General features: G+C 41.7%; 1 protein-coding gene across 4 annotated transcripts in view; it reads left to right on the forward strand.

Moving 5' to 3' along the window:
• Nucleotides 1-18,622, forward strand: part of rerea (arginine-glutamic acid dipeptide (RE) repeats a) — a 103,554-nt gene extending 84,932 nt beyond the window's left edge. Inside the window, exons 11-22 of one of the 4 annotated variants that reach the window (XM_081385715.1) lie at nt 2,373-2,453; nt 10,861-11,023; nt 11,346-11,438; nt 12,419-12,618; nt 12,725-12,886; nt 12,982-13,095; nt 13,887-15,271; nt 16,172-16,394; nt 16,506-17,226; nt 17,929-18,099; nt 18,185-18,353; nt 18,446-18,622. In XM_081385715.1, coding sequence (XP_081241841.1) covers nt 2,373-2,453; nt 10,861-11,023; nt 11,346-11,438; nt 12,419-12,618; nt 12,725-12,886; nt 12,982-13,095; nt 13,887-15,271; nt 16,172-16,394; nt 16,506-17,226; nt 17,929-18,099; nt 18,185-18,353; nt 18,446-18,479 — 3,516 coding nt within the window. In that variant the 3' untranslated portion in view covers nt 18,480-18,622. The remainder of the gene's footprint in view (nt 1-2,372; nt 2,454-10,860; nt 11,024-11,345; nt 11,439-12,418; nt 12,619-12,724; nt 12,887-12,981; nt 13,096-13,886; nt 15,272-16,171; nt 16,395-16,505; nt 17,227-17,928; nt 18,100-18,184; nt 18,354-18,445) is intronic. The other 3 variants (XM_081385716.1, XM_081385718.1, XM_081385717.1) reach the window with 3 other exon arrangements.
• Nucleotides 18,623-19,502: the final 880 nt, after the last annotated feature.

Below are 19,502 nucleotides of genomic sequence, written 5' to 3' on the forward strand. Positions count from 1 at the left end.
TCGTAGCAGAGGCAGAGCAATTCAGGGAGCAGATTGGTGGATGATTTATTAGTTGCGCTCAGAGTGCAGCGAGCCCAGGCAGCTGAAATGGAGCCTTAAAGTGGAGCCGACATGCAACGAACGAGACAACCGCGCACGTAGACTCCTGCCTGCAGTGCACTGTAAATATTACAGTAGTGGAAACATAATTAAGGTGACATAATCAGGCTGCTAACATGTGCCGCTCTGGCAGGTGTAATTGATTTTTGTCCTGCCGGTCAGGATCCGGGACCTCAGATAATGAAGGCGCGCTCGGATCCCTTTAACGCTTAATGTGTTCAACAAAATGAACATGTTCACACCTTAGACCTGTAGTCACCAGGCTGGGGATTGATTAACACATGAGACTGTTAGATACTCATCAGTGTGAGATTAAAATTGTTATGGTTAAGTGGTTGTTGTTGCCCGTGGTCACCAGGGTGTAAACATAGCTAGATAAACACAGACTTTGTAGATTTTGAGTCTAATTTATCTTCTTAACTTTTTTCTCCCCCGGTCCTGTTATTTTGCTTGCCTCAATGTTAAGCCCTTGAAAACATTGAGTAAAATAACTTTATACTTGGAGAGTCTGACATGCCCTAACTCATAACTAGTACTTTAGTCATTGGTGCATTTAAAGATCATCACATGCTCGTTTTGCACATTGCACCACCTGCTGGTTAATCATCCGCCTCTTTACCACACCAGATGAAAAGTGTTGTCTGTGTTCATTTTGTTTCTAATGCTTGCGTATCTCGACCCGTTATGGTTGCCCTGACAATGCTAGATCTACTTTAAAAGGCTTGTAGTTTTAATTTGCAGGATTAGGAATTTCATTATACTCAAACATCTAATTTATTGCAAGTTTTCAGAGCTTGAGGCATAAATCTTAAGACAAACAAGTAATACTCCCTCCCTTCTCACCGCAGATTGTTCTTTTAAACGCCATGTGTAAACAGTTCCTGGTTACATAACTAGTATGCATTTGAGAAGTTGGCTGAGAATGCCAGAGGAAATCCACCACTGGTTTTGCAAACGACTTGTATCGTTTTACCACATCTAAAACCTCTACGAAGATTGCCTAAAATTTTTCTCACTAGTTTGTGCTTTGTGATACCGTATGGTTCCCTTGTAAAAGCCACCATAAGGGGGTTGGAGTTTGAGTAATGAGAAGCGCAGACGTAGAGGTGATGTACATACCGCGCACACACTTAAAAAGAGCTCTCAGAAAATGCATGTGTGACACAACTGCTGCGATCCGCCATGCATCGCATGACTCCGCTCCAGGTTTTCCAGCCAGCCGCAGACCAGAGGCTCTCTAGCAGAAAGATCACATGTAAAGCCTTCCCCTTTGTAGTGGAGGAGCAGAGAGTGACAAGCTATCTCTTGCTCGTAAAAAAAAACGACGTACCTTCGGAGACTCTGTGGATTTGCAGCTCAATTTTTTTACTGCCTATGAGTGGACGTAGAGATTTGGGTCGTGTGCCGAGTGGACTTTTCCCAGGCTTTCCGAACAGTTTGGTTGTTGAGGACCGTTGACTGAGATTACTGTGGAGCGGGGCTCGCCGCTGGAACAAGAAAGTAAATCTGCTGGTTGTCTGCTTCGCTGGTTATGAATGTTTCTGCCTTCGCTTTTTATGGCTCACACAGTCTGTGGCTCTTAAAGGAATAGAAAAGCATTCAAGCTACACATTCTACTTTTATATTACAGCAGTCTGTGTCAACACGTTTTATTTTTGAAGTTACTCTTCGGTTTGTGTTGTAAAAGTTGTTTTACTAAGTGAATGTTTTATTTGATATCTGTACTTGTTTAAAGCTTCAGTCATTTTTCACATTCACAAACCTGGTTATTTTAACACTGTTAGCTTAAGTTCTGTTTGTTTGCAGTAACTGTAAGCAAATGGGTTTGTAATTCTAGTACTTTGCGCAGGACTCAGGCAGCTGTTTGAAGTGCGAGCGTGCAAATTGTAAGATCAGAGAGAAGTGTGTTGTGATTCGTCGCAACTTATTGAAGTTCAGTTTCAGCTTTGAACTTCAGTGTTGTGCGACCCTCATATGCATATCACCTTGCTGAACTTTCACTAAGATTTAGACGAGCTGCCATTGCGTTTCTACTCCGCTGTGGTTTAATCTCAGCTTCTATTCCTGCTTTTGTTGTCATTTCCCCTCATTTTTTTCACTGTAGCAAAGCTGTGCTAGCACAAGCAGAGATTTTCAGATTAAGATCATAACATTGTTTTCTTCCCCTTGCAGTTCACAATGTAATGTATGTAATGTAAGCGCTTCATGTCAATTGTTACGGGTGCTTTTAAAAATCTAATTTTAAATGTTTTTCTCATTTCTTTTCTCAACAGAAACGATTCATAAAGGGTTTAAGGCAGTACGGGAAGAACTTTTTTAGGATTCGGAAAGAATTGCTCCCTAACAAGGAGACGGTAAGTCGTTTTTTGCCTATTGAAAACATTTTTCATGGTTGGACACTAAAACAAGTTAACTCCTTTTCACTGTGGTTTTTCATGTTTTGAAACTGAAGCTATGTCTTAGTGGTTTTGAAAACGGTGAGGTTGAGAAAATGATTGAATGATCTTGAGTGCCTGAATATTAGATTTAACTGTGCATGTTAGGTGCTTGTACAGGGGCCCTGAGACATGTGTTTAGTCAAAACAGAAACATGACTGTTTATATAACATTTAGTTAAAGCTCTGTACAGCTACAAACTTATTTTAAGCGCAAAGCATTATTTGTTAAACTCTTGTTTTCTATGCACAGTGCAAGTAATAAATGGAGAAATGTCATTTTACCTTGTTTTTTAATTCGTTTTTTTTTTTTTTTTAGACTACGCATTTTTAAATGAATTGGTGAAATAAATTTTTTAAATGCATGTTACTTTCATTTCACAGTATTCATAGCAGATTAAGTTTTTATTGTTTTCATTAAAGTGTATTAAGGTCATGGCTGATAGTCTCACCACTGCATGAGTAAAGTTTAGGATTCCTCTGTTTAGTTCAACATGACATGCTTGTTGACATGAACATATTTAGAAGATATCTAGATTGTTTTTCATTAACTTTTTACCATTAAAAACTTGTACTGTAAATAATATTATATTATATTATATACATTTTAAATGTTATTTATTAATTTTGATTTATAAAAAAAAATGTGTGTTTTTTAGGGTTGATAAAAGTCCAACACTTCTTTAACATTCTTATAGCATACTTTAAGGACAGTATGAATTGTGTACCAAACATGTTTTTATCAATGTTTTATCAGATCAGCTGTTAGCTTTACTGGTGTCCTCGGTGTCATGTCAGATAGACTAAAACACAATCTCTGGCTAATAGGCTTGTTATCAAGTGCATGTTTTATGGGGTATTGACTTAGCTCAATGATTAGTCAATAAAGAGGATCCCTGCTAGCAGAAGGGGATCTGTGTAAAGGCCTGTCACCCTTAAAGTACCACAATCATTGATAGTTTCGCTCTTCATGCAACAATACGTATTCCTCTGGCTGTAAATGCATATTTTAAATGAGCCCATTTTAATGAGTTAATTGTATGACCCTGTTGATGAAAGAAAGTGAAATACATCGTAAATAACTCAGTGTGTGTACACTCCCAAATACCTGAAATTTGTTACTCGTTGATTTTTATGTTGATCTGAAACAAGGAAAGAATAATTAAAGGCTTTAATAATCCTGTAATTCTGCGAATTAACATCTTGATATAATTTTAGCATTGACCGAATACTAAAATAGTTTGCTTTATTTATTTAATTTCTTTTATGACTGGCAGTATTCAGAAGAAATAATGGTTTTGCAATTGTCTGCTTTTTTTTTTTTTTTTTGCCAAAAAAAATTGTTTTTTTTATAAAGTTGTAACCCTTGACAGGACTTTTGAAAAGTATTTTATATTGAATTAATATCAATTCCCATTCTAAAGGAGACATTTGTTCCATTTATTTAATAATGTACATGCATACATAAACAAGCCAGCCTCTAAAAAAAAACAGGACAAGAAGAAAGAATGATGGAAAAAGAAGACATGGAGGCACAACAGTCTTGCTGAAGGGCAGGGTTGAGGGGTTAGTTCAATATACAATAAGAACAGCGAGTGTTCTCTAAAAAGCCCTACTTTGCTTAAGATTGAAGTTGCTTTTGTGCTGAAAGCCAGCTCTATGTGTAAGTGCCAGTCAATACCCTGCGGAAAGCTTGATTTATTTTCTCTACAGTCTTTCTCCCTCTCTCCCATTTCTTTTCCCAAATCTTTCTTTTTTTGTGGGACTCTGAGCATATTCTGAAACTCCCTCCTTCATCCATCCAAGATGAAAACCTTTCCTGCTACTCAAATGCCAGCCTTTCTGCTGAAGAATCTTTCCTGTGAATTTCTTCCAGGTCATCTGGTCCAGGATTTGATATGACCGTAGCTTTTTTAAATGCCCAGGGCCGTGGAGGGTGATACAGAGCAGCTTTTCTGCCTATCCCCATTTTCCCCCTCAGCACTTATGAGCTGGGTTTGTCATAAAGAGCCGGTGCCAAGGCTAAGCACCCACTGCTGTGCAAACACACCAGGCCTGACTAGCTTTTTGGAATGCTTTTATATGAAGTCAAATAAAAGAGGAAGTTGGGGAAGTGGGTGTGTCGTCTTACTGTCTCTGCTCTTTTCGCTGCCACCATTTCCTCCACTTGAAAGACAACGTCATGGAATTATTTGTGTTCTGGTGTAAGAAATGTTCCCAAACAAACCCGGCATGATGTGTCTACAGATCACAGATAACACGGCTTTGCAGTTCTGCCCGTGTGCTGTCCCAGAAAGATTTTTTGTACTTTGTACTCTTCTGATAGTTTTCTGTAGTGGTTTAGACCTATTTGTTTTAAATTATTGCTTACAAATCAAACCAGTAAGCACAGCAACATAAATTTAAGCTGCAAATTATCTAATTCGAAACAAACTATTGCAAATTGTTTTATGATCATTTTTAATGCATTTTAAATGCCCAAAAGTGTGTTCCTTTTATTTTATTTATTTGTATTTGACAATTGTATACCGACTTTTTTATTTGAATTTAAGTAATTATTAATATTTTTATGTAGGGTTTTTTGGAAGATTTCCAGATGCTTCTCATATTAAAGGGCACATTGGTCTGTCTCTGGTAAATCTGAAATTTTGGTATGATTGCAGCACTTTGCAACAACAGTCTGTGTGCTTTAACCTTTTGGAAATCTGCCCCTGGCTTTTGAATGCTAGGTAGACCCTTGTTTTAGGAGGGTGCAGACTAACTGGTAACACTCCAAAGCTTGATTAATTTGCACCTGCAGGAAGAAAGAACACTAGGTTGCACAATAGACACTCTGTAATGTGGGCAGAGATGTAAAAGGGACATTTTCCATCATGTTGGAAAAACAGCCATACCGTAAAGCAGCTATGGTGTAATCCAGCTGCATTGCTGGCGTTGCAGAAGATCCAATTGTGTAAGGAGGCAGCCCTGGCCCTCGGGCCCTGTAATTTTCAAGCTAAGATGGCCAAGATTATAGAACTGTTCTCGGTACAACCTTGTAGCAGATGTTTGCCCTGGTGCGATCTGTATAAATGTCAAATTGAATTCATTGCAAAGATGTTAGCCCTCCAGCCAGTGCCCTAGAGAGGCGCTTGTGTGATTAGAGGTATTGAGGGTGGGCACTAATTAAAATGGCTAAAACTGGCGGCCTGCTCGATCGCCAGCAGCTGTCCAGTCGTGATAAAATTGTCTGCTTGGTTTGGTAAATGTTGTTTTTTGGAAATGTTTTTGCTCTTAGTGTACTTGGCCATTTTTTTATGATTTAGACTTCCTCCAGATAGGCTATACAAGTAAATTATAATTATTTCTGTTTAGTGTGTATGAAAAGTGGGCATGCATAGCCTGTGTGTTGTTTGTTGTCTGGCTTTCTGAACAAAGCTGTGGCTGTACAACTTGATCTTTTGGATTAAAGAGATCGACCCCCATCAAAAAGTCTTGCTGTGGCGTACTTTTGCCTCCATTGACTGAAAGCGCTTAAAGCAGGGAAACACAACTGCTGATTCCTCTGCTTGTGCCTCGTTGACCTGCAAGCGAACACGGCTTATTTCTTTTCCAACAGAAAGCGACAGCGCAGCAGGGATTCGCTGTCTATTTAACATCCTTTTATACCCCGCTCTATCAGCCAAGGCCATTGTAGTGCACATTTTTTTCTCTCGAATTTTGCCTGATTTAACCAAAAGGTTGGGCAATGGTGTTTGAATGGAGCCTGTTTTTGCAGTGTGCTACAGTACATTGCTTTGTTGACTTTGGAGCAAGGTTACAGTAATAGACATCTCCTCTCAATGTGATTTTTCAGGGCTCTTCTCAGACAGTATAACAGCAGCATTTATTTTGACCGTCAATATGGAGTGCCTGGAGTGGGAGTAAAAATTGGTGGCAAGGCATTTTTTTTAAAAATGCCAAGCGATCAACTGAAATCTTAGTGGTTACAGTAAATATACTCTGTAGTAACGTTTTGTTTTTTTTTTTAACAAAAAATTAGTGCGATAATGCTGATATTTTGTATAATGTACAAAAAGTATATTGTACTGTATTAAATTGTTGAAGACAACATTGTAAGTATCCAGTATTTAAAAGGCTATAAAGTACAGTGCCATAAGAGAGTCAAACTTCTTTCAGCTTTCTTTTTTTGTGACAGAGGATTTAATTTGTCATTAGCACTGCATGTCTGTCCCTCCTGCATGTACTTGGGCACAGTTGGTTCCATGTAAGAACCAGAAAGCACACGGGCCAACTCAACTAATTAATGTTTACAGCTGCACATTGCCTGTCTTTACCTAGTGACCAAATGTTCTCATATCAAATTTTTTGTATTGTTTAACCAAGCAAATGCTCTTGAGGTTTTTTTTCAGGCGGGTTTGATTGTCTGTTGCTATCTTCCATTTTCTCTCCCCTCTCGCTGCCCTCCCTTGCATTCTCTGCTGCTCTCCTTCCCCTGTATTTGTCAGCTACAGCCTTAACCGTTTGGCTCACTGTCAAAGCAGGGGCCTTTTGTGGCTTCGTCACAAATCTGCCAGGAAAAACAGAAACCATCTGTTCAAGTCCAGGCCTGAGTGTGGATGAGTGTATAAATACAGGAGTTTAGGCCTCACACCCGTCCTACACACAGACGCACACATGATCAGAAGGTCCAGCTATGGTTTCTCCCGAATGGTCCACTGCAATGAGGAAAAAAAAAAGTGTAATCTGTTGGAAATTACAGTCTGTGCTTGCATGCTCCCACATCGGTGGTTTTCTCGTGGTGAAATCAGAGTGAAAAAGCGTTTCTCTGTGCCGTGATAGGAGGTAAGCCCCTTCCTTGTCAGATAATCCACCCTCCAGAAAAATTCTGCAGATGGAAGCATTCTGAAATGCCTCATAATTCCAAGCTTACGTTGTCAGTATCTCCCGCTCCCTGGCACACACTCTTCTTCTTTAAGATTCGGGGCTAATGGAGGAAATTCCACATACACTAATAGCTGTACGCGTTTATCCTGGTCTGGGGTGGACAAGCTATTCGGGAAAATGTATATATTTTAGTTTGAGTATTTGTGCTATTTGTACCACAAATCATTTTAAAAATGTTACACACCCTTAAAGAGAGAGTTCACCCAAAAATGAAAATTGTCGTCATTTAATCACCCTCACATTCAAACAAATTAGTATGATATTTTGAAGAATGTTTCAACAGTTTTTGTCAAAACAATGAAAGTCAATGGGGTCCAAACAATGTGCACATTGACGTCAAATTTACAAATTTCACATATTTTGTTACACAGGTGTGGAACAGCATGAAGGCTGAATTTTTAATTTTTTTTATGGGTGAGCCATGCCTTTAAAAATATTATTAGTTGTTGTTTGCTTTTTTGCCTTGCCATAATGTTTTGCACATTAGTGTGTAAAGAAACAAGGAAATGCTTAAATTTGACATTTTGATGCTCACTACAGATAGCAGAGAGAAATCTCACTTTTGCTTCCAACAAACCTACCTTGACACACAAGTCCTGGCATTGTTATTCAAGCTGTCAGTCTTAGCACTTGACACTAACTCACTATGTGCATCCAGCTTCATAGACCTTCACTACAAACTGAAACTCACAGGAGACATTTCCTCCCCCAGATGTCATCTTTTATTTTACTTCACAGTAGGACATCTCCCTTTAAAAAATACTAAATAGCTGCTTTGCCTGTCCTATGTTTCTGTGCTGCACCATGAAAAATATTGCTTTTTTTTTTTTTTTTTTTTTTTCCTGTGTGGCGAACAATCCAGCAACATTTTGTCAGAAAGAATGGGCAGCACTGAAACGAGTGAGGGATGAGAGACAAACCCAGAGCCGTGACTTGGCACAGCCCCTCCATGCTTCAAATGAAATCATATTTTCTCTTCCATCTCCTCTCCTCCAGCTTGAAAGGGGATTTTTCTATAGCTCTCCATCGTACAGTTATCACCCGAGGAAATTTGTCATCATCACAGATGATCCTCTCAAAACATTTCATCACTCTTTTCATCCTCATTCCCCTACTTCTCTACATATTGCTTCAGCAGATTGCATTAAACATCGCTGCGTTATCTTCGCCCGTGGTTGTCAGCTCTTTCCCAACCTTGACACCTGTCTTGATAGCCTATGGACTAAATTACTTTTGAATGACCACAGTGATTCCTTTCACAGTGTTATTACGCTGAACCAGAGGACATTTTTTTCGTCTGCCTTCCTCTAGGATGTTTAAGAGCTATAAAGTGCTCTGGCAAAATTGTTGAGGGCTAAAATGACCTTTTCTTTTTATCTTCTGTAGCATTAAGTTGAGGTTTCATGCTTCAAAGCTCACATCAAATAGAGGGAGGGAAAATAAAAAGTAAGGGGCAACCATGAGGAAGGGGAGGGGGATGCGGTGCTGAACAGTCATTAGGCTGTGAAGAAAGCCTGCCCGCTGTCCTGCTGAACAGTTTTGATCTGCACATTTCAATTAAATTTCACATCAGGAAGCCTGCCATCCTTTGGCCTGCACCTGCGCCCTGACCGACCCCGCCAAAAAGCTTTTTGCTCTCAGACGCGGGCCTGGGCCTTTCGCCATTGCATGTTCCACTCATCATATCAGATAAATAACCCACTGGAGCTGGGCTGGGATTCTTTAAGTTGAGCTTGTCAGCCTTGTGTTTCTCATTTGGCAAGGATTTGTACCACCCACAAGTAATTGATGTAATTGTGATAATTGATATTCCTCTTGCGTGTGTCCATCAGGCCACTCAAAAATGGGCTACTCTGAGTTTGATGCATGTGGAAACATTTTGAGAACTTCTCTACTGCTCAGTGTGCTTTTTTCAGTCCTTCAACTGTGATTTGTGTATTTTTCACATTTTCATTTACTCTTCAGTGGCATATTCAGATCACACCATTGTTTTGGTGTTTATGCTGTACCTTGATTACTTTTTTGGGGGGAACATGTTATATAAGAACATGTAAGTATGAGACTTATCTTGTGTGCTTGCCCATGTCAGACATGCTAGCTTTGGTTGAGCTAGCCTCAGTTTTATAGCCTTTCCATCAGACCGTTTTCATTTTTTGTGATTTATGTAAATGTAATTCATATGCTCAAGTGCAGGCATCCAAAGCAAATCTATATGGTTCAGTAAAATTCACTCAAGCAATAAAATAGCCTATGAATAGTCTTGATAGGATTCAAAGTACATGTTTTTCCACTGCTGCCAAGAATAGTTTGAAGTGTTTGCCGTAAAGCTGTTAATGTGTTGGGGAGAGCAGCATTTTAATGACCAATTTATGTCAAGAAGAACAGCCGAAGCAAAGAGGGAAAGCAATCAATACACATTAAAGACACCCAAGCCCTATTCAGCCTGAGTTTAACAGACCCTGTCAGACCCCATGTCTGTCCTCTTCACTCATTCCTGCAACATTAACACATTAAAGCATGTTAAAAGCTCAGCCGTTGACATGGAAGCCACTCCCATGCAATGTCTAGAAATTAATATCCAGAATCGGCCAAATGATTCAATTGGAAAGAAACCGAAAGGTACAAGAGAGAAACGAGGAACTACCACAGGAAAAATTCGTAATTGCTTTCCCACCAGACAACAGTTTTAGGGCATGTGTATTATTTTGAATGTGTCCGGAAAACGACAGTTAATTTGTGCAGGCTGCCTAAGCAAAGCGTCTTCTGATCCATGATTGCATGTGTTAATGTTTCAGTAGGGTATTGATTTCCTGGCTGGCTTTTGTGCTCGGGATTTATATGCCTTACTCCCTGGCAAGCGCGCCCTCTGAATGTTTGATTAAAGTTCAATTGACTCTTCTAGCACAGGGGCTTGGAGCCATTTTACTCCCTATTTGTAGCGCCAAAGCTCTCCCTGACATGTTCCTTTGTTTCCATTCAAACGCCTGCCACCCAGGCAGCCACCAATGTACTGATCCTAATATCCCAGCATTCAGAGAGCTTCACTGCCTAATCCTGGGACAGACATGGCCAGAAAACAACAAGCCGGTCTGCTGGCAATCCTGACATGGATTCTTTGTCCAGGACTCTATACCTTCTCCCTTCCTTTCTTTCTACAATCAAAAATAAAATGGTTTCATCAACCAACTCCTGATGTATGTCAGTGCAGCTGCCTTATCATTTTGCCATTTGTGGTCTATTATTTTGCTTATCAAGCCATATTCACATCACATCAAACAGATCAACAATATTTTTGCATAGTATTTGGAGTTTCTTTGATCAGTTTTATACAGTTAGACTGCCTAAATGTTTGTTAAAACTCCTGGCTCATGAGATTGTTTTTGTGTTTGCCATCTCATAGGGGGAGCTGATCACCTTTTACTATTATTGGAAGAAAACCCCAGAGGCTGCTAGTTGCAGAGCCCACCGCAGGCACCGCAGACAACCCGTCTTCCGCCGGATCAAGACCCGCACCGCCTCCACTCCCGTCAACACTCCCTCCCGCCCACCTTCCAGCGAGTTCTGTAAGTGCAATCTGCCTCTCTTCCCCCTAGAGACAGAGAACAGACTCTTGTCACAGCTAAACATGACATCCCTGAAACTCCCAGGACTAATATGGCTTTTCAGAGCACAGATCCCCCTCTGTGATTCTTCAAAGTAAACAGCTGAAATCTCATATCCGATAATAGATGGAACAGGGAGGTATCGCTCTAATTATGTGTACTATCCTTGTCTCCTGAAAAAAGCCACTGATAATGTATTAAGTGTAACAGGCCTCTGTTTTGTCTTAAACATCATTTGACAACTACAGTCTCCTATCTTTATCATCCTCTTTCTATTTTCCAGTGGACTTGAGTTCAGCCAGCGAAGATGACTTTGACAGTGAAGACAGTGAACAGGAACTGAAGGGCTACGCCTGCCGCCACTGTTTCTCTACCAGTGAGTGCAAAATGTATTATCAAATTAAATATCACATCATAATATCATGCTGATATTTAGACCAACAGCATGACTGCGAGTGTGATGCAGTTTTTATGCAGCAGCTCAATAAATTAATGTGTAACTTGCATTTTAGAAAGGATAAAAAATGTTTTTATATTTATACATTTTTTTATTTTTTTTATTTATGTATTTTTTTATCAAATTAAGCAATATCACACACCGTGCTGATATTCAGACCAACAGAATGACTGCGATTGTGATGCTGCTTTAATTCAACAGTTCAATAAACAAGTTATTCAATCATTTACATTTAGACACTTAAATATCTTTATTTAAAAAAAAGATTTATATATTTATTGTTTATTTATCTTTTGTCAGAAAGTTTATTTAACGTTTGTCATTTCATTTTAAGTTCATGCCATGAATATAAAGTTTTGTACTGGGAATGCTGCTTGTCCAATCAAATTAGAGGCCTGGCGCTAATTGTTGTAGAATTTTGCCCATATTCTTTCTGATTTGTCGAGTGACCAAACAGTGTTACAAACAACAAACAATAATTTTTTTCCTCAGTCCTTCAGTTGTTCCCAAGGTGAAGTGTTGGAAGTATTAACCTAATAGAGTGATACCATGAGACAGGTGACTCTTCAGGAGACTATAATAATCCCCTCTGCAGGCTTGTAATTACTCCCAGTTTGAGAGTGCTCTGATGCTCGGCCCCGTACCTCATCTGGCAGATGGACATCAGAGCGTGTCATTTCTAATTTTATCCAATCTGACAGTTACTCATTTGTTTTTTGTCTCATTAAATGCTCTGACCTGTTGATGCAGTTAGCATTCATATCGCATTCAAGTCTGATACGAAAACAACTTATTTGACCTTAGCATGTCTATGAAGTGTTTGGCTAGCCTTAGAGCGTTTCCTGTTAGTGTAATGTTTATTAAGCAGAGCCCAGCTGAATTGAAATTTGTGTTTACAGCCTCCAAGGACTGGCACCACGGGGGTCGCGAGAACATCCTGCTGTGCACCGACTGCCGGATCCATTTTAAGAAGTACGGCGAACTACCCCCCATCGAGAAGCCTGTAGACCCGCCACCGTTTATGTTCAAACCTGTCAAAGAGGAAGAAGATGGACTCAGTGGGAAGCATAGCATGAGGACTCGACGGAACCGCGGCTCAGTGAGACACCTAACTTTGCTACCTTTTAGCGCCATTTTAACTTCATTTAATGTGTTTTAGCAGCATTAACCATTTGTTACATCAGTTTTTTTTTTTATCGCTTCAGATGTCAACGCTACGAAGTGGCCGCAAGAAGCAAACCGCCAGCCCAGATGGTAGAGCCTCACCAACCAATGAGGATCTGCGCTCCAGCGGGCGTACCTCACCCAGTGCAGCCAGCACCTCCAGCACTGACAGCAAGACTGACTCGATGAAGAAACCCAGCAAGGTACGACCCATGTGCACAGACTATTCATCGAAATCACACTGAGCATCACAGGAATTTGTTTTCAGAGGAAACATGTTTTCATTTTGTCAAAACAGAAGACAAAGGAAGAGGCGCCATCGCCTATGAAGAGTGCCAAACGTCAGAGAGAAAAAGGAGCCTCTGACACAGAGGAGTCTGAGAGGGCAAGCGCCAAGAAGTCTAAAACGCAGGTGAGTGAACTCCTACTAAATAAGCATCTCAATACATCTCAAAGAGGAAATGAAGAATAGCTTTAACCAGAAATTAGTAGTTTCTACAGTTTTAGTCTGTAGGAAATACAGTTTTAGAAATATCTTTATTAAGTTTTTTTATATATTTAAAGTGTTTTTTTTATATTATTTATACATTAACATATTTATAGTTAGTCTAAAATGCAGGTAAGTGAAGTCCTAGTAAACAAGCATCCTATGTAGGAAAAGTATTTTGTATACATCTCAAAAAGAAAAGGAAATAGAACTCTAAACAGAAACATAACAACATGCTTCATAACAATGTATAGTTCTGCAATTCATGCTGCTGCATTAAAGATGGCAGTTTGATGAGTACTGCTAAAGATATGTGATAATGTGGCTAAATTATTGTTAGCATGGAAATGTGGGATGTGTTTGGGAGAAAAATGATCAACTAGAGGTTTACTTGGAAGAATAGCTCTCCATTAACAGACATTAATAAACTTATACTAAAGTTCACTGAAGGGTTTGTGGCAGCTCTATTTGACTCAGTCCAACGACACTAGACACTAGATTTACAGTTGTATTTTTTTGCTGTTACCTATGGTAACAATGTTGATTGCACGTTAAAGTGATTTCACATCCTTTAAATATCATTAGTTCACATTACATCTCAATGACTGTGATATGCAAAGGTTTTTTGTTCTTGATCGTGACTGCACCTATTATTTCGGTCATCAGCAAATGTCGGTATGGCCAAATTTACTGACCCTTCCTTCCATCTTCTGCAGGAACTTCGGCCGGACTCGCCCTCGGAGTGTGAGGGAGAGGGTGAGGGTGAGAGCTCGGACGGTCGCAGTGTGAATGATGAGGGCAGCAGCGATCCCAAGGATATTGACCAGGACAACCGCAGCTCCTCTCCCAGCATCCCCAGCCCACGTGACAACGAGAGTGACTCAGACTCCTCAGCGCAGCAACAGATCCTCCAGGGTCAGCACCCTCCAGTCATCCAGTGCCAGACGGGGGCTTTACCCCCGGCCCCTCCTTCCGCAGCTGCAGCCTCCACACCACCCTCCACAGGCACACCTTCGCTGTCATCCCAGTCGTCCCCCTCCATCCCCCCTACCTCCATGCCTCCTCAGCAGACATCTCCAGCAGGTCCGCTGTCTCTCATCCAGTCAGGGGTGCAGAGGCTGCCCTCACCCCATTCCCCACTGCAGGGCATAACTCAGCCTCCTCCACCTACTCAGACCGGCCCTCAGTCCCTGCAGCCTCCACTACATTGCCCCCTGCCGCCCATGGGCCACCCTCTGCAGCCGGGGCCGTCACACATGCCTCACCCTCATGCTATACCTGCTCAGTCCTTCCCAATCGGTCAGTCTCAGGTCCCCCCTTCACCTCTCCCGGGTCAATCCCAAGTTGCCTCCCTGTCTCAACAACAGCGACCTCACTCCCCTCCATCCCAATCACAATCCTCCTCACAGAGCGGCAGCCAGCCTCCCAGAGAGCAGCCTCTGCCATCAGCACCATTGCCTATGCCTCACATCAAACCTCCACCTACCACCCCTATCCCACAAATGCCAAACCCTCAGTCACACAAGCATCCCAGCCACCCCCCATTCCCACAGATGCCTTCCAACCTGCCCCCACCACCCGCCTTGAAGCCCCTCAGCTCTCTATCCACGCACCACCCTCCCTCCGCCCATCCGCCGCCCCTTCAGCTTATGTCTCAAAACCAGCAGCTACAACCTCCACCAGTGCAACCTCCAGTGCTCACCCAGTCCCAAAACCTTCCGGCAACAGGAAGTCAAGCGCCCCCGCCGGCTCCTCCACTCCCTTCCTCTTCCTCTGCCTCACACTCTGCGCCTTCCCAGCCACCCTTCCCTCCTCATTCCTTCATGCCAGGCAGCTCGCCTGTCCTGTCACCCTCCAACGTCTCTTCCTCTGTGGCGAGCTCAATGACTATGCTGCAGCAGCCACCCTCCTCCATATCCATGCCCCTGCCTGCATCGGTCAGTGCGCCCTGCCCAGGACCCTCCACTGTGCCACCTGTACAGATTAAAGAAGAGCCACTGGATGAAGCTGAGGAGCCAGAGAGTCCTCCACCACCACAGAGGAGCCCTTCACCTCCACCCACCATTGTCAACACTCCCAGTCACGCCAGCCAGTCTGCACGGTACATCGTTTATTTTTATCATGATCGATAGAATTGTCTTTAAGTGCTAATGTGCAGAATTGATTTTTTACTTTTTGACAATTACTACAATAAAAAGATGAATTAATATTTATATTATAATATTCAAAAATGATAAAACGTACTAAAACAATCTATTATAAAAACGATAACGTTTAGTACATTTTTATTTTATTAAATTTGTTTGAATGGTTTGAATAGTATTTTTATAATAATAATAATAATAAGTGTAGTAGATAATAAAAAAAATTAAAATGGTATATTAATTAATATTTGTTATAAACAAATGATAAAAACAAACAAAAAATAATAAAAACAATAATTATTTGTCATTTTTTTGCATTTATTCAAATGTAATAAAATATAATTTCATTAAGTTACAATAAGTTTAAAAGTTATGTTAAATAGTTCTATCAATGTAGCAGTCTAACTAAACCTGCCTTAGCTTCAGCTCCTCTGCAGTCATCAAGCGTGGACAGGGCACAGATTAATGGCTGCATCATAGCGGTGAAAGCCTCCATCAGAACATGAGCGTGTCTTTGTAGAGCTGCTGTGGCCTTGTCTCGCACTCCCTTGCAGTGAATAGCAATAAGCTCACTAATGCACAGAGAGAGCAGCTCATTATGGCACTGGAGATAAAAAAGATTGATTGAGTAGCTCTAGTATAGTATAAGCGAGAGGACATGCTACAGGTTATTTATTTGACACAAAGTAATTGCATTTGTTTTAATCTGGCTGCAAAATCAGCCTGTGGAAATATTTCCGCTCTTCCACAGTTTATATCTGTCATTAAAGAAGAAAGGTTTCACACAGAAAAATGACACGGACAGTGGTAACTTTAAAGATTATTCTGATTATTCTGTCTATCCATCCTGTTTATAGGTTCTACAAGCATCTGGACAGAGGTTACAACACATGTGCCAGAACAGACTTCTACTTCACACCACTGGCCTCGTCGAAACTGGCAAAAAAGCGGGAGGAGGTGCTGGAGAAAGCCAAAAGGGAAGCAGAGCAGAAAGCACGAGAAGAAAAAGAAAAGGAGAGGGAACGAGAAAAAGAAAGAGAACGGGAACGGGAGAGAGAGAAAGAGGCTGAGAGAGCTGCTGTAAGTTTTGGTCTAATGTGTTGCATTAAATGCTATTTGTATCGGTTAATTTCTGCAAAACAATTTTCATTATCGATTTCTTGCTTCTAAATATCTGCTCTGTCTTTATAGAAAGCTTCCAGTTCTTCTCATGAGGGTCGCATGGGTGAACCGCAGATGGCGGGATCGGCTCATATGCGGACCTCTTTTGATCCACCACCCACCACCATCGCCACTGTGCCCCCTTATATCGGCCCTGACACACCCGCCCTGCGCACACTCAGTGAATACGCTCGGCCCCACGTCATGTCCCCTACAAACCGCAACCATCCTTTCTTCGTCTCACTCAACCCCGCAGACCCACTCCTGGCCTACCACATGCCCGGCCTGTACAACGCAGACCCCAGCATGCGTGAGCGTGAGCTGCGAGAGCGAGAGATGCGGGAGAGGGAGATCCGAGAGAGGGAGATGAGAATGGAAAGGATGAAGCCGGGCTTCGAGGTCAAACCTCCAGAATTGGACAGCCTGCATCCTTCCGCTAACCCCATGGAGCACTTTGCACGGCACGGGCCTATTGGTCTCCAACACATGGCTGGCCATCATCCGTTCGCCTCCTTCCACCCGGGCCTGAATCCACTGGAGCGGGAACGGCTGGCGCTGGCCGGGCCTCAGCTACGGCCTGAGATGACCTACCCTGAGCGGCTGGCCGAGAGGCTACATGTTGAGAGGATGGCTTCTGTAGCTAACGACCCCATCGCACGGCTGCAGATGTTCAACGTGACGCCACACCACCATCAGCACTCGCACATCCATTCACACCTACACCTGCACCAACAGGACCCTCTGCACCAAGGTGAGAGACGTTTCACTCTACTGTTGTGTGCTGGATAGTTGTAGTAGGCCCACACGGAATCTGCGTGCCCAGATCTCATTCACAAACTTCTACACATCCATTGAGTGTTTATAAAGTTTGATTTAGTTTGATTGTGTTTGGCTGTCAATTAGAGTGCAGTACTCTCAGCTACGAGAATATAATGGTTTGAGTCCATTTCACTGAATTCCTCCAATTTTCTTGTCCAGAAAATGTGAAAAATGTCCGCAGATTCCATCTGGGCCATCTTAAGAATTGTAGAAATGGCATGGCTTAATTTTTTTATGTAAAAAAAAAAAAAAAAGATTCTATGAAATGATGCTGTCTCTGATGTTAAAATTCTGGCCGATAGCAATAAGCCCATAATTATTTTTGTATCATGACTGATAAAGGGCCGATTTAATATAATATTTTGTCTAAATAAATGGAAAAAAACATGTGCATGTGCAAATAAATATGTAACATTAGCTCATGCCGATGCATTTAGAAAACATCTCCGATATCGGCCAATAACCAATATGATACCGATTATATCATGCATCCCTGCTGTTTAATATTGTTATTTTATGCTTGTCATTTTTGCGTGATGTTCATTTTGAATATCAGTGCTGTTAGTAGTAAATATGTGTGTTTCTGTATTTTATTGACTGTGTACCATTACAAAAAGCTTCTGACACGGCGAAGGTGGTGGTGAATGTCTTGTGTGTCCCCCAGGTTCTGGGGCACATCCGCTCGTAGACCCACTGGCCGGCGGACCGCACCTCGCCCGATTCCCCTACCCACCTGGAGCCATCCCCAACCCCCTGCTCGGACAGCCCCCGCATGAACACGAGATGCTCCGGCACCCTATGTTCGGTAAGACGCATACATGAGCAGCATTTCAATCTTTCCAGCTCTTTATCCAAGCATTAACTCATGAATCTTGCTGGCTGATCCCTAGGCGCTCCATACCCCAGAGATCTCCCACCACCCATGTCAGCGGCACACCAGCTGCAGGCCATGCATGCACAGTCTGCAGAGCTACAGAGATTGGCCATGGAGCAGCAGTGGCTACACGGTCATCACCACATGCACGGAGGCCCGCTGCCAGGACAGGAGGACTATTACAGGTCAGTCCCCCAGTCACACCTTTTTCTAGAAAGTTTGTGTGCTTCAAACATCCGTGATAACACCATACATGTCTCTTCTCGCTGTGTTTCAGCCGGTTGAAGAAGGAAAGCGACAAACAGCTGTGATCAGCCGAGGGTTCCCAGAGGATCAGCAGGACACAGGAGGTCACAGCAGAACAGTTACACACGGGAACTCGCGTGTTCTAGGAACGTTTTTAGTTCGCCGAAGCGACGAGGATCGTCTGAGGAAACTTCTTTCTGTTGTCAGCTTACTTCACTATTCCGGACTTTTTTAAGACATTGACTTTTTCGGGGGGTTATATATCGTTCAAGTAGTGACAGCGTCCTCAAGACTGATTGTGACTTTCCTGCATGAACATACTCTGAGAAGCTTCCCTGACGTCTTTTGTAGGTGCTAGAAAACCAGATACTTTGTCACTGTGCTAATTGGGGGGAAAACAGAGGAACAGAACAGTCGGGCCATTATATCTGAAAAGTGCTATCTTAAATTCAATGTTTATTTTAATACATTGTAGGAGGTTTTCATAATGTTAAGAAAAGCTGCAGCATGGCATTTTTTGAGTCTGTAAATAGTATATAAATATATATATATATATACATATATAATTATTACTATTATCATAATAATTATTATTAGGTGTGGATTCCTAACAGATACGTTAGACCTCCGAAATAATAATTTTCTGAAGTGCCATCCCTTGTTTCAGAGGGGAAGGAGATGGCACCGTCAGAGCAGGTAACCATGTCAGATGGTTCGGTCCATGTAAACGGGGTTTGCTGGGTAGAATGGTACCGGATTTTAATCCAAACACCTCTAGAGGTCAAAGCTCAGATGACGCCTTTTTTTATTATTTTTGTTCGTTCATTTGATTTGTTTCATATATGACAGTGTTTGACAAACACTCATGACATCATGACCATATTTTTAATTTCATTGCTGAACTCATACCGAGTTAGACGTTCAAAACACTTGAAGGAGGAGGTGCGATGCCTCGTGAGTATTGGGGCAAGTAGCCTATTTGGAAAGAAGAATATTGCACTGATTAAGCTCCGTTTTTTTTTTTTTTTTTTTTTTATATATATACAATAATTGGCTTTCCTGTGACTTAAGTGTGAGCGAGTGCATTT

The sequence above is a fragment of the Scardinius erythrophthalmus genome (genome assembly GCF_964197995.2).
Source record: "Scardinius erythrophthalmus genome assembly, chromosome: 15".
In the NCBI taxonomy this organism is placed as follows: domain Eukaryota; kingdom Metazoa; phylum Chordata; class Actinopteri; order Cypriniformes; family Leuciscidae; genus Scardinius; species Scardinius erythrophthalmus.